Below are 12915 nucleotides of genomic sequence, written 5' to 3'. Positions count from 1 at the left end.
ACCACCAAAGCCACGCCCAGCGACCCAGCCCGCCCTCTGGCCTGGCCTCGCCCCCTCTGCCCGGTACCCTCTGAGCTTTATCGTTAAATGGGAGACCTCGGGCTTCTGCCGCAGTGACCCTTCGGGGACGCGGCAAGGGTCCACGTGTCGAGGGAGAACGCAGTTCAAGGGCAGAAATGGCACGGTCTTGAGTAAGACTGGGAAAGCGGGGAAGCCCCATAGGACACAGATAAGACACTTCCCTCTACCTGCCTTTGGGAGCTGGGGTGTAATCCTAGAGTGACTCCCACTCCCCATTCACTGCCTGGGGGATCTTGGTGATATGATCAGCACGGTGGGAAAGACAGGTGTAAAACAAAGCCTGGCACTTAATTACAGCGCACGGATCTCATTATAGAGTCTTCTCAGCTCCCCTCCTTGGCTGGCAGCTTGAAGCTGAGTGACAAATTGCCTCAAGTAGCTCTCAAAAGTCTGTATGCAGAGAGGATGAAACTACCTCCTGCCTCCCCCAACCTCGTGTGGGGAGCTGTGGGATGAAGAGGGTGCTTACATTCTGGTGTTATGCAGGGTAGAGGGGTGAGGTCTGTAAGGGCACCAGGGGATAGTGAAAGCTGGGAGTCACAGGCTGCCTGGACATGACCTAATGACACCTTGCTGGGCAATCCCAATGTTCCTGTTTTTGTCAGTAGAACCAAAGGTAAGATGGGAGAGAGTTTTATGCAGGCCACCGTTTACTCCCTTCATAGGAGGACTCCCTTCTGGCCTGAGGTCTCCAGATCAGCACGGCCAGGCTTATCATAGGAGTGCTGTGGCCTCCCAGGACCACCCAAAGCCCTTGCCAAGTGTGCCACCTGGCTTTGGATACTGATTCCAGTTACTGGGCTTCCTAGATTCTTGTTAGAATTGGAAGGACCCTTAGATCCTGTCTACCTGGCATGTCTCATGTGGTGATGGATGAGATATCAACCCAGGGAGATGACAACTTCCACCTGAATAGCCAGGACAGCTTAAGGTCTTCTCATGTGTGATCTTGGAAATGAGCTTCCATTATCTTTCTCCTGTGGGTTCAGGGGTGGGAGCTGATGACTAAAGCTTTGCTGATCAGGAACAGAGGGGTTTTTGCTTTTTTTTCCACCACTAAAATCCAGACTTGCACCCACATCTGCAGTGCACAACATGGTGCTCACAGGAAGATCCCTCCCAGAGGTTCATGTCAGTCTCCTATTTTAATCATTCAGCGGCTTCCTTATACATTGATAAAATCCAGATTCCAGATGAAAGCCCTGCAATCTGTTCCCTGACAGTTTCTCAATTTTTCTGTCCCCTCCATTCCCACCTCCCAGGCTAGCCTCACCAGCTGCCTTTCGCTTGCTTAGGGTCTTCCCACATGCTGCTCCCATGGGCTGGAATGCTCTTTCCCCATGATATTGCATGGCCCATGCCTATGCAGTCTTTCACGGCATCTCTAACATCATGTCTTCAAGAGAAGTTCCCTAAAACTCTCTACAGATGGTCCCTGATTTATGGTAGGTATCCTTGTGGGTTTTTTTGTTTGTTTGTTTGTTTTTGTTTTTATTTTTTGCATTCAGAATGGTCTGAAAGTGATTTACATTCAGTAGAAGACATACTTTGAGAATTGAGTTTGTATATTTTCCTGGATTATCCATATCTGGTAGAATGTTCTTTGGCAATGCTGGTCCATGGCAGCAAGCCACAGCTCCCAGTCAGCCATGTGATCACAAGGGCAGACAACCAATAACCTATAGTGTTGTGTGTTCCTGAGTTCTGATGTTCAATACATTGGATGTATCAAGTGCATATCCCACTCATGATATTCCAGTGAGTGATGGATTATTGGGACACAGCTCCATCGTAAGTCAGGGAGCATTCATATATAAATTATATCTCTCCTTGTAACCTGTTCTCTTTACAACGCTCATTTCTATTTATAACTTTGTATTGATACATTTATGGCTCAAGGTCAGTCTCTTCTTCAAAGTTATAGATTTAATAGACTGTAAGCCTTATAAGGGGAGGAGCCATACCTTATTTACTCACCTTAAATCTAGAATCTGATAAGTGTTTCCCAATACATATTTGTTGGGGAATTAATGATACTAGCAATATTCATTTTAAAGGATACAAGTAAAACTCAATGAGTTTGTGACATAAGCATCACGGACTATTTCTATTAAAATGTGACCAGCAAAACAAGATTCAGGAAAATATAAATATCAAGGTTTGTTAGGTACTTCCCAGAGCCAATCATTCTTTCAATAATCATATATTAAACTTCCACTATATACCTTGTGCTTCTTGCCAGGAATACAAATCTGATTAAGATCTGACTTTTGCTATCAAGGAGACTGCAGCCCAGTGGAGGAGTTGACATATAAGCAAATGGTTATTCAACAAATGCTACAATAACATAGAGATCTACCTCTGCCTGGAAACCCCCACATTTGGGACCAGATGCTGCAGATGTTGTAGGCAAATGATGACGATATGACTCAAGAGTCTGAGGCAGGAAGATTACAATTTCAAGATCAGCCTCAGCAACTAAACCAGGCCTTCAGTTGTTTTAGGGAGACGCTGTTGCAAAATTAAAAATAAAAAGGGCTGGGGCTGTAACTCAGTGGTAAGATGCTCCTGGGCTTAATCTCTAGCATCAGGAAAAAAAAAAAAAAAAAAAAAAGATGATGACAGTCTCCTCAGCTGGACAGGACAGAGGAGGGCATTCTAGGCAGGGAAAGAATAAGAAATGCGACTTGTTCTGGGAACTGCTAGTGGTTTGGAAAATGCATGCGGGTTGTGTAAAGGACTGGGATGGTTCAAGAAGTAGGTAGGCACATGCACTAACTGATTTAATCCTCACCATAACACTGTGAATCAGTATTATTATCACTCTTGTTTTACAAATGTGGAAACTAAAGGAGAAGAGGTTATAGAACCGACACAGACTTCTGTGGCTAGTAAATGACAAGGCAGGATTTGAGCTCAAGTACTTACACTCAAGAATCCATGATCTAAACCACTATCTTATCTTGATATTGTGGTAAGGACAAACTGGACAAAGTCCCTGGTCTCATGGCACTTGCATTTTGGCATTGGAGATGTAGAGAAGACAGATTTCCATTGTAGAATCAGAAAAACTCAATCCCTGCAAAGAGCAAGAGATGGTAGGATGATTTCACAAGATCCTGGGCTTTGTGATTGGGGGACGGTTGTGCCAGTCATGGTGTTAGGAAATACAGGGTGGAGTGAACTTGGATGGATGAGTTCTGTTTGGGGAGACAAGAAGATCACTGTATGAATTTCAAGGTAGTAGTGAGAAAGAATTTCAAGGTAGTCAGTGTAAACAGTTCTAGAAGTCAAGTATGAAGTGAAATTTTCTCATAGGATATGATAAATTGCAGATGTGTAGTCAGAATTTTGAGTTGGTCCCCAAGATTCACATGTTCTGGTTCTGGATACCTTGTACCCTACCCTTCCCTCAACTATCATGGGCTAGTTACTCCCCCAGTCAGGCAATGTTCTAGAAGATCCCAGCTCAGCAGACTGTCTAGAAATTCACCTTCAGACTTTAGAGAAGCAGACAGTGCTTTGGATGGCACACAGAGGGGCCCAGGTGGGTAGGAGCCGAGGGCAGTCCTAGGTCACCACTTAGCAAGAAAACAGGGACATCAGTTCTACAATTAACAAGGAAAAACATTTGGTCTTTGTTTTTGTGGGATGGACTTATTTCACTTAGCATTATATTCTCTAGTTCTATCCATTCACCTGCAAATGCCATAATTTCATTTCTGCAAATGCCATAAATGGATGGAATTGGAGAATATCATGCTAACTGAAATAAGCCAATCCCCAAAAAACAAAGACCAAATGTTTTCCCTGATAAGTGGATAATGATATATAATGGGGTTGTGGGGGTGGGAGGTGAGAGAAGAATGGAGGAACTTTAGAGTACATAGAGGGAAATGAGAGGGAGGGGAATATGAAAAATGGTGGAATGAGACAGACATCATTGCCCTATGTACATGTATGATTACATAAATAATATGAATCTACATCATGAATAGTCATAGAAACAAAACAATGTACCCCATGTGTACAATGAATCAAAATGCAGTCTGTAAAAAATAAAAAAAGCAAGAAACTGAATTCTTTCATCTCCAGACTCTGAAAAGAATGAAGCCCAGCTAAAACCTGATTTCTGCCTTACAAGACCCTGAGCAGAGAACCCAGATACCCAAGCCTGGACTTTAGACCCAGAGAAATTGTTATTTAAGAGATGGCTATTGTTTTGAGTCATTAAATTTCTGGCATTTGCTGTGCAACAGCATAAAATAAATAGAGTAGGTGGCCAATGACCTAACGGTAGAGAGAGCTGGTCCTTGAGAGAAGCTTGTGCAGGATTAGAACACACTCTCCAGGTCCCTGTGGTCCCTCTGCCTGGACTCCCTCCCTCATGTTGCTGCTTGACAGATTTGGTCAACTCAGTCATTATGTCCACCCTGTGCTGCCCATAGCATGTTATTTCTGCCTTGGTCGCACTTTCCACCTGGAGTCCACTTTGATCTTGTGCATTGCCCCTGCCAGGCCGTGAGCTCCGAGAAAACAGGACTATTTCCACGGTTTCCTTGTCTCCACCTTTATGCCCTCAGCCCTTGACTCTGGTGATGACACATGGTGAACGCTCAAGAATGTTGGCTGAAGGCGTGAACCAAACAATGGTGAAGCCTCCTGTCCCTTCTTTATGCCCGCTAGAGCCAAGCTTTGTGGGTATAGGGAGTGGACTTCCTCTGTGGCATCTTTGGGCTTATGGAGTTCTGTGCTGCCACTGTCCTTTAAGGTAATTAGAAAGTCCTAGAAGTCCCCATGGGTTTTCCCTTCTCCAGGGCCAGTTGGCTACATACCATTGAAAAGGAGCCTATGGGGAGGGCAGCTGAGATGGCTCTGTCTAGGGACAGTCTCAGAGATGTCAGGAGTAAATATTTTCAGTAGTCTCTTGGTCTGGGTGTTTTATAGCTCTTCAGGATTGTTGATTCTTTGAGGGCATGAAACAGTTGGAGGACTCAGGGATATGATAAAACCTGTGTAATTCCAGTTTTATTACTGAACTGCAGAGGAAGTTCACCTTTGGCCAACACTTTAGGTTAAGAAGGACAATCACTGCTTGCTCACACTCTGCAAAGGTGAATCAAATTGATCCATTTCATTCAGTGCTAGATTTCAGCTTTCTGGCCTTTTGGAAATGCCTTTCATTGGATCTTAATTGTCTTTTCCTTCTCTCCTCCTCCTCCTCTTCCTCCTCTCCTGCTCCTCCTTCTCGTCCTTTTCTTTTTCTGTTTCTCCACTTCCTTTCTCTTTCTACTGAAACAAAGTTTTTTTATTTCCAGGAGATTGGTGCAGGCACACCTGAGTTACCAGAGGCATTCTTTGATCTATGTCCTCCCCTTTGGTTCTAGATACACTCTGGCTATTTCTTCCTTGACACTTCTGTTTCCATTCTCCCTACCCCACCCGCTCCAAAGTCTCAGTCAAGGTGGACCACCTTCTCCTTGTCAATGAATGCCTAGCCGTTGGAGTAATGGAAGTTCACCCCCAGGGTCCTCCTAGCTGAAGTCAGTTTTGGGCACAGCTGCAAGACTGCTAAGATGGCACTGTAGGGCTGTGCATTCTTTAGACTTCTCAGCTGGCCAAGGTTGTGGGCCAGAGGGAGGCACGCGTTAGCAGGGAGTGCAGGCACTTTTCTTCCAGCAAGGTTTAATTGTGCTTCCTGGTAACTCCAATGAGAAACCGAGATGTTCTCCTTTTCCTTCCTCTTCTGTTCATGCCACGAATATGAATCGTTCTTTTCTTTATCTTGATCTTCAGTAAACTTGCTGCTTTTGTGTCAGACAACATGCCTCTGAAAATCCTGAGGAAGTCCTGGAGAGATCCTTGAAACACACACCACCAACCCTCATGTTCCCCTCAAGGAGTGGTAATAAGGTTAAAGTATGGCTCCCTGCAGGGCAAAAGCAGAGTTTGGAAAACATGATTGGACTGCAGGTGGGCTCTGGCAGGGTGTTGGTAGGAGCCTCTCCCTTAGATGGGCTATTATCAGACTCAGGAGCCTTGAGTTGTCTGAGTCTTGGCGGTAATCTGCCCACCATGACCTGTGGCCTCATGGCTGTGCACCATCTCCTTATCTCCTTTACTGTGGCTAATGGGGATGTGGTGCGAGAAGGGGGTGGAAATAGACTTGATGATCCTCACTTCATTCACACTTGACTCTCTTCTCAATAATCAAATTGCAAAATAACCTTAGGACGTATTGCAACTTGGGTTCCTCAAAGACCACACTGTGGGAATTGTTTTTGTTTGTTTGTTTGTATGTTTGTTTGTTTTTAATCCATTTGGCCTAAAAACAGTCTGACTCCGTTGCTGGCCATCTCCACCAAGCCGTCTCCTCTCCTGGTTTCTGTGACACAATGGTCACTCCTGACCTTTTCATCACAGCTCCTCATGAGCCCCAGAAATCTTATTATTTCTCTTCAGGTTTGTGTGGGGGGTGGGTTGGGAATTGAACCCAGGGCACTTTACCACTGAACTACACCCCCCAGTTGTTTTTATTTTTTTATTTTGAGACAGGGTCTTGCTAAGTTGCTGGCCTTGAACTTGCAATCCTCCTGACTCAGCCTCCTGAGTCTCTGGGATTCTAGATGTGTGACACTGTGACCGGCTCTCTGGGTCTTAAGCCTCCCTCCCCACCGCCATGACCAGGTGGTCCCTGAGTGCTGCAGTCTTGCAGTTGGGCCTTGTTGAGGCCTCCTGGAGTGAGTGCTGCACCTCCTGCAGTGAGCAGGTGCAGGGGTTGATCTCACCTTCCTCTGAGATTTCTCTCAGGCCAGTTCTTTATCTCTTGTCTCATCAATGCTGCCCTGTCCTGGTCCTCCTCTCAGGCCCTCCTCTCTTTGTTCACTCTTTTATCATCTATTTGTTGAATCTCCACTCACTGGCAATGTGAGTTGGAGAGCCTACTAGATCTGCATTCCAAGCCCAGATTCTCTTATTTCTTAGCCTTGTGACCTTAGGAGCCCATCTGCAGTCCAATTGTGTTTTCCAAACTCTGCCTTTGCCCGCAGGGAGCCATATTTTAACCTTATTACCACTGCTTGAGGGGAACGTGCGGGTTGGTGGTGTGTGTTTCAAGGGTCTCACCAGGTCTTCCTCAGGATTTTCAGAGACATGTTGTCTGACACAAAAGCAGCAAGTTTACTGAAGATCAAGATAAAGAAAAGAATAATTCTTTAGAGTGATTTTCAATCACTCTAAAACTTATTTTCAGATCTATAAAATGGAATGAATAATGTCTACCTTCTCAGGCTGTCATCAGATTAAACAAAAACAACACATGTGTATTAGAGTTCTCCAGAGAAACAGGATAGGTGATAGATAGATAGATAGATAGATAGATAGATAGATAGATAGATAGATAGGAGGGGGTTTATTAGGGAAATAGGCTCGTGTGATTACAGATGCTGGTAAATTCCACAATGCAACATATGTAGTCTGCAAAACCATGGAAACTGATAGTATGATTTAGCTCAAGGTCAAATACCTAGAGACCAAAGAGCAGATGGTGTAACTCTCAGTCTGAGGCCAAAGGCCTGAGAACCTAAGGGGCCACTGGTGCAAGTACTGGAGTTCAAGGTGCGGAGAACCTGGAGTTCTGATATCCAAGGAGAGGAGAAGATGGGTGTCCCAGGCTGCAGGAGAGAGGGAGAAGTGGGGAGGCATCGAGAAAGAGAGAAAGGAGAGAGAGAGAGAATAGAAAGAGAATTTGCCTTTCTTTTAACTTTTTGTTCTGATTCTTCAGCCAGTTGGATGGAGCCCATCTATATTAGGCAAAGATGGATTTTTCTCATTCAGTCCACTAATTTAAATGTCATTCTCCTCCAGATATACCCAGAAATAATGCTTTGCCAGTTATATGGGTGTCCCTTAGTCCGGTCAAACTGACACCTGAGATTAACCATCTCTGTACCTCACCTAGCAGAGGTCTGCACTGAAGGCCTAGCTGTTGCTGTTGCCAAGGACCAGCTGCTGGTTAGGAGTGCAAGGAGTCTGACCATAAGAATGAGACGGACACACACAGAAGCAAGTAGGATGAAGTGCTGTAGCTGCAGCAGGAGTCATGTGCAGGGGATACCTGGAGCCCCCAGCACGCACCTGGGAAGAGTCAGGAAAAGCCTCATATAGGAGCAGCAGTTGTGTAGCTTCTTGAAAGATAGCAGGCTGAGCCACATTTTCCTGACTCCACCACAGCCAAGTCCCATCTTTCCCCACTGGAGAGTGCGCAGACCTCCTGATCGGTCTCCATGTTGTTTCTCCTGCTCCTCTTAAACTCATTCTTCATGAGCAGTCAGGGTGACCTTTTAAAGCATAATTTACATCATGTTATCCTGCTATTTAAAGCCTTCCAATGGTTTCTACTAGCATGTGGGATACAATTAAATCTCCTTTGCATAGCACATAGGGGCCTATGCAAATGGCCCCTGCTTTCTCCAAGCTCACTTCCTGCTTCTCCCCACCCACAACCACAGTGTGCTGCAGCCACACGGAGTCCTCTCTGTTCCTCTTCACAGCCTTTGCTCTGCAGTATCCTCTGCCCAGATGCCTTCCCCAGGGCAGCTCCTTCTCACCCGCGGGCCCCAGCTCAAACCTTAACTCCTCTTGGAGTCCTGTCCTGCCCACTTCCCTAAAGCAGAGTCTTCACCTTTCTCCCCTTGCCTTATTTTCTAATCAGTACCTTGTTTATTCCCCTTTCCTGTCACTTATTACTATCTGAAATTAACTGTGTATTCCTGGGTTTACTTGTTTGGTGCATATTTTTCCCACTCAGTCTTTAAACTCCTTGTCCATCGTGTCTGGTCTTTGGTTGATGTTCAATAAACACTTGTTGAGTACATTGATATTCAACAAGGTTGGAGTCATGGGACCTTTCACACCTCAATCGTTGGCCTCTTACCTTGCTCTGGTCCAACTCTGAAACAATCAAAATTCCTTAAGACCCCTTGTCTTCACATCACTTCTCTTGAATAATGTTCCATTGTCCACTGCGTCTAAAATTATTTTTTAAATTTATTTAAAATAACTTGTTCTCCATTTCAAAGATGACATCTGTTTATTGTAGAGAGATTGCAAAATTTAGAAAAGGAAGAAAGGGAAAGAAATCACCCATAGTTCTTCCATCTAGTTATAAGCATCGCTAACTTCTCTCTGAGATTCTTTCCAAGCTACCTGCTATGAATATTTTAAATGTAATCATCACATTAAGAAATGATTCTTTTCTGATTATAGAAGTGTACATTCAACTGTAGAACATTACAGGAAATGAAAATGTAAAGAAAAAAATTTACCCAGATTCTTCTACATTCTTGCTTTCTGTTTCTCTGACATTGGTTCTGATACAGCCCATCCATGGCATCCTATCCATCAGAAATGTACCCAAGTCTGTTTCACTGTCTGCCCTACCTCTCTTTTTGGACAGCAGACTATGGTGGGCACTACAGTGTTGGCACTAAAAACAGATTCTGGTGCCAGAATTGCTTGATTTGATTGCAAGTTATGCTACGTACTAGCTGTAGGACCTTGGATGAGTTACTTAGCCTCTCAGGGCTTCAGTTTCCTCATCTGTTAAGTGGGGGGTTATAGTACTTACCTCACAGAGTTGTCAGCAGTCCTCATGTGCAGTGTCCAGCACTTAAGAAGTGTCAGCTATTATTACTCTCCAGTTTCATTTCATGCCTTGGAGCAATTCCACTGCCACCTCATTTTGTATCCCCCACTCAGTAAACTAAAGCCAGACATTTGAAAAAATTACCATTTGTATTCTCACCATCCACTCTAAGGCTCATCAAGGTAACTGTCTATTATACAGAGATGTTTCCTCATGACAACAGGATTCTGTTGCTTGGAAAATAAAATTCATTTTGGTCTCGCTTTCTCCTACTCTCTCAAGTTCTCTTTACATGGCATAGAGGCACTTTGTGTGTGTGTGTGTGTGTGTGTGTGTGTGTGTATAAATTACACTCTCAATATCACACTATATACACTAATTGCTATATACATTACTTTTAAAGAATAGTTAACATAAGAATATTCACTCATCTTGGCTGATAATATGAATAGAGCTTGATAATGTATTTCCTTTTTGGTATTTTATTACTTAAAAAAAAGGGGGGAGCTGTAGGTGTAACTCAGGAGAGCATGCACAACGACCTAGGTTTGATCTTCAGTACCTAAAAAAAATTTCAAAACCAAAAATTTTATACCACTGAAGATGTAGAAGAATCATCATTCAAGTTCATTATTTTTATTATTATGTGGCCATATTTAACATCTTTTTAAAAATGGAAAACAGAAAGAAAAGATTGTTAGTTTAGTAATTCTCCTGGCGTAGCCTTCTCCCTTGTACCATGTTAATTGTGTGTTATTGTTTGTAATGCCGGAACAGAACAACAGAAGTTATTGTTTTCCTTGTCTGTCAATCATGGCAAGAGATACCACTGCAATTATGGAGTGATGCATATGGCTCAAAGCCACACATCCTGGTGCTGGGAAAGATGCTTTAGCAGAAGAGAACATAGTGAGGTGACTGCATGGCCTAGCTTTGCTCCAGGTAAACACAAAATTAGATTGGATTACTAAGATTGGATGTAACTCCAGCAAGAAAGGATCGGCAAATACTTTTAGATGTGATTTCACCAGTCTTGTGTTTTAAATTTATCTCTTGGTTGAATGAAACATATGTTCATGTAATTTTTTCTGTAAAAGTTATTTTTTTCCATGTCCATATAAAAGCACATTTTTATGCTACATCTACATATCACAAACAATTTGGCTGGGAATAAAGTTATTGAATCCTTACTGTCTTCACTCAATACTGTCTCCATATGAGCTTTTTGCCCCTAATATTTAGTCCCACTGAAAAGTATGCAACATAAAATCAGTTCCTTCATTTATAATGAAAATAAAATTTTCTGTATGTAGATCCTCCTGAGACAGGATCTTCTTGCAGTTCTTTATAATTAAAAACTAATTTAGAAAAGGTTTCTGGAAATGAATCAACTCATTGATTTTTTTTCCCCCTGAAATCTGGACCATGCTTTTATTCTTCTTACTCAGATTCATTATCAGTTATATACCATGTTCTTTAATTATATCTTCGATTATTTCTTCTATTTGTTTTAAGGTCTTCTTTAGGAACACCAGTAATTCCTATGTCAGATCACATGGGAATGTTGTACCATTCTCTTTAATCTCTGCTGCTTGGAAAATCGCTATGGGCTGATTTAAAGATTGAATTAAGCTAACTCCATTTTGTTCAGACACTTCACCCTGTGTAAAAATCAGCCCCCTTTTCTTTTTTGTGAGCCCACTTGCATAGCAGCTAACACCTCTGCCTTTTCCCTCTGTCACCCTGAACTTGTAGAATGTAAGTTTGTTCCTCTGAACATGCACTGAGAATCCTGAGCAACTTGTTTATGTAACCTGTGGTTGTAACTGCCACCCTCTCTCCCCCTTTCCTTGTAGTGTTCCAGCTTTTAAGCAACAGTTGACCCCCAGAGGGTGTCGGAGAATGTAGAACTGTTTGCTTTCTGCTTTCCCCAGCCCTGGCCAGAATAAATCCTTTGTCTTTTGCTTCAGAAGAACCTGGAGTTTTTATTTGGAATATTAGAATAGTGCCTTAACAAAATAAAATTCATTTTTGCCTTACTTTCTCACTCACACTGTCTCAAGCTCTCTTCACATCTGCCTGCATATTTGCTATTGTCTTTCTCACAGTATTTGTTCTTTTACTTTCTAGAGTGTGTCTTGAATTTGTCCTCTCCATTAATGGTTTAGTAGAGGATGGTTAATTCTGCTTTGTACATTCCCAACATATCACTACAAAATATTATTAAGTAAAAAATGTGAAAGAATAATACCTATGTTGGGCATGGTGTACACACCTGGAATCCCAGCAGCTTGGGAGGCTGAGGCAGGAGGATCACAAATTCAAAACCAGCCTCAGCAACTACAAGGCCCTAAGCAGTGTAGCAACACCCTGTCTCAAAATAAAAAATAAAAAGGGCTGGGGATGTGACTCAGTAGTTAAGCACTCCCAGGTTCAATCACTGGTGCCAAGAAAAAAAAAATGTCTTAAAAGTACAGACCCTCTTCTTTATAACCTCAATATCATGATCATATCAAAGATTTAATAATTCCTTAATATCTGAATTCAGTCCACATTCAGACTTCCTCAGTGGTTGCCAAAGTGTCTTTTTTTTCTCCAAACCAGATACAATGAAGGTTTCCAAGTTACCTTTTGTTGTTTTGCCCCCAGTATCTTCATGCAGAGTGCCTGCCCCTGCCAGTGTCCCACCTCCTGGAATAGTCTGATTATTTCCTCTTTGTGCACTTACCTTGTTCCTCCTTCCCTGCATTTGCTACAAAGCAGAAGCCAGATATAAATGGAATGACATGGAACAGGACCTTCTGAAACTTCTTGGCTTATTTCACTTATCATAATGACTTTAATTCATGTCACTACATGGATCAGTGGTTCCTTATTTTAATCAATAAATCATATTTCAGTGTGTGGATGCACCATTTGTTTATCCATTCTCCAGCTGAGGGACATTTGGATTATTTGCAGTTGTTGGTGCTTAGGGATAAAGCTGCTAAAACATTCACCTACAGGTTTTTATGTAAACATAGGTTTTTATTTCACTTAGCTAATAAATGCCTATGAGTGGGCTGTTGGGTTGTAATATAGTGAATGTTTAACTTTATAAATAACTACCAAATTGTTTTTCCAAAGTTACTAGTAGTATTCTCCCCAACCATGTACAAGAGCTCTGGTTGCCCTCACCTCCCTGTGCA

General features: G+C 42.8%; 1 protein-coding gene across 6 annotated transcripts in view; it reads left to right on the top strand.

Annotated features, from left to right (window-relative positions):
• The window catches only part of LOC306641562 (uncharacterized protein), a 109473-nt gene that overhangs the window by 84046 nt on the left and 12512 nt on the right, over positions 1-12915 (top strand). For 2 of the 6 annotated variants that reach the window (XR_013758192.1, XR_013758193.1), the window contains one exon: positions 1377-1526. The exons of 3 other annotated variants lie outside the window; for them this stretch is intronic. Coding sequence is in view for 1 of the 3 variants with exons in the window: in XM_079106715.1 (XP_078962841.1) it covers positions 398-443 (46 nt within the window). In the remaining 2 variants the exon portion in view is untranslated. Of the gene's footprint in view, positions 1-397; positions 470-1376; positions 1527-12915 lie in introns of all 6 variants that reach the window. One more of the 6 variants, XM_079106715.1, reaches the window with a different exon arrangement.

The sequence above is a fragment of the Sciurus vulgaris genome (assembly GCF_902686455.1).
Source record: "Sciurus vulgaris genome assembly, chromosome: 12".
Classification (NCBI taxonomy): domain Eukaryota; kingdom Metazoa; phylum Chordata; class Mammalia; order Rodentia; family Sciuridae; genus Sciurus; species Sciurus vulgaris.
The sequence above is the reverse complement of the archived record's forward strand: the minus strand, read 5'-3'. Positions and strand labels throughout refer to the sequence as shown.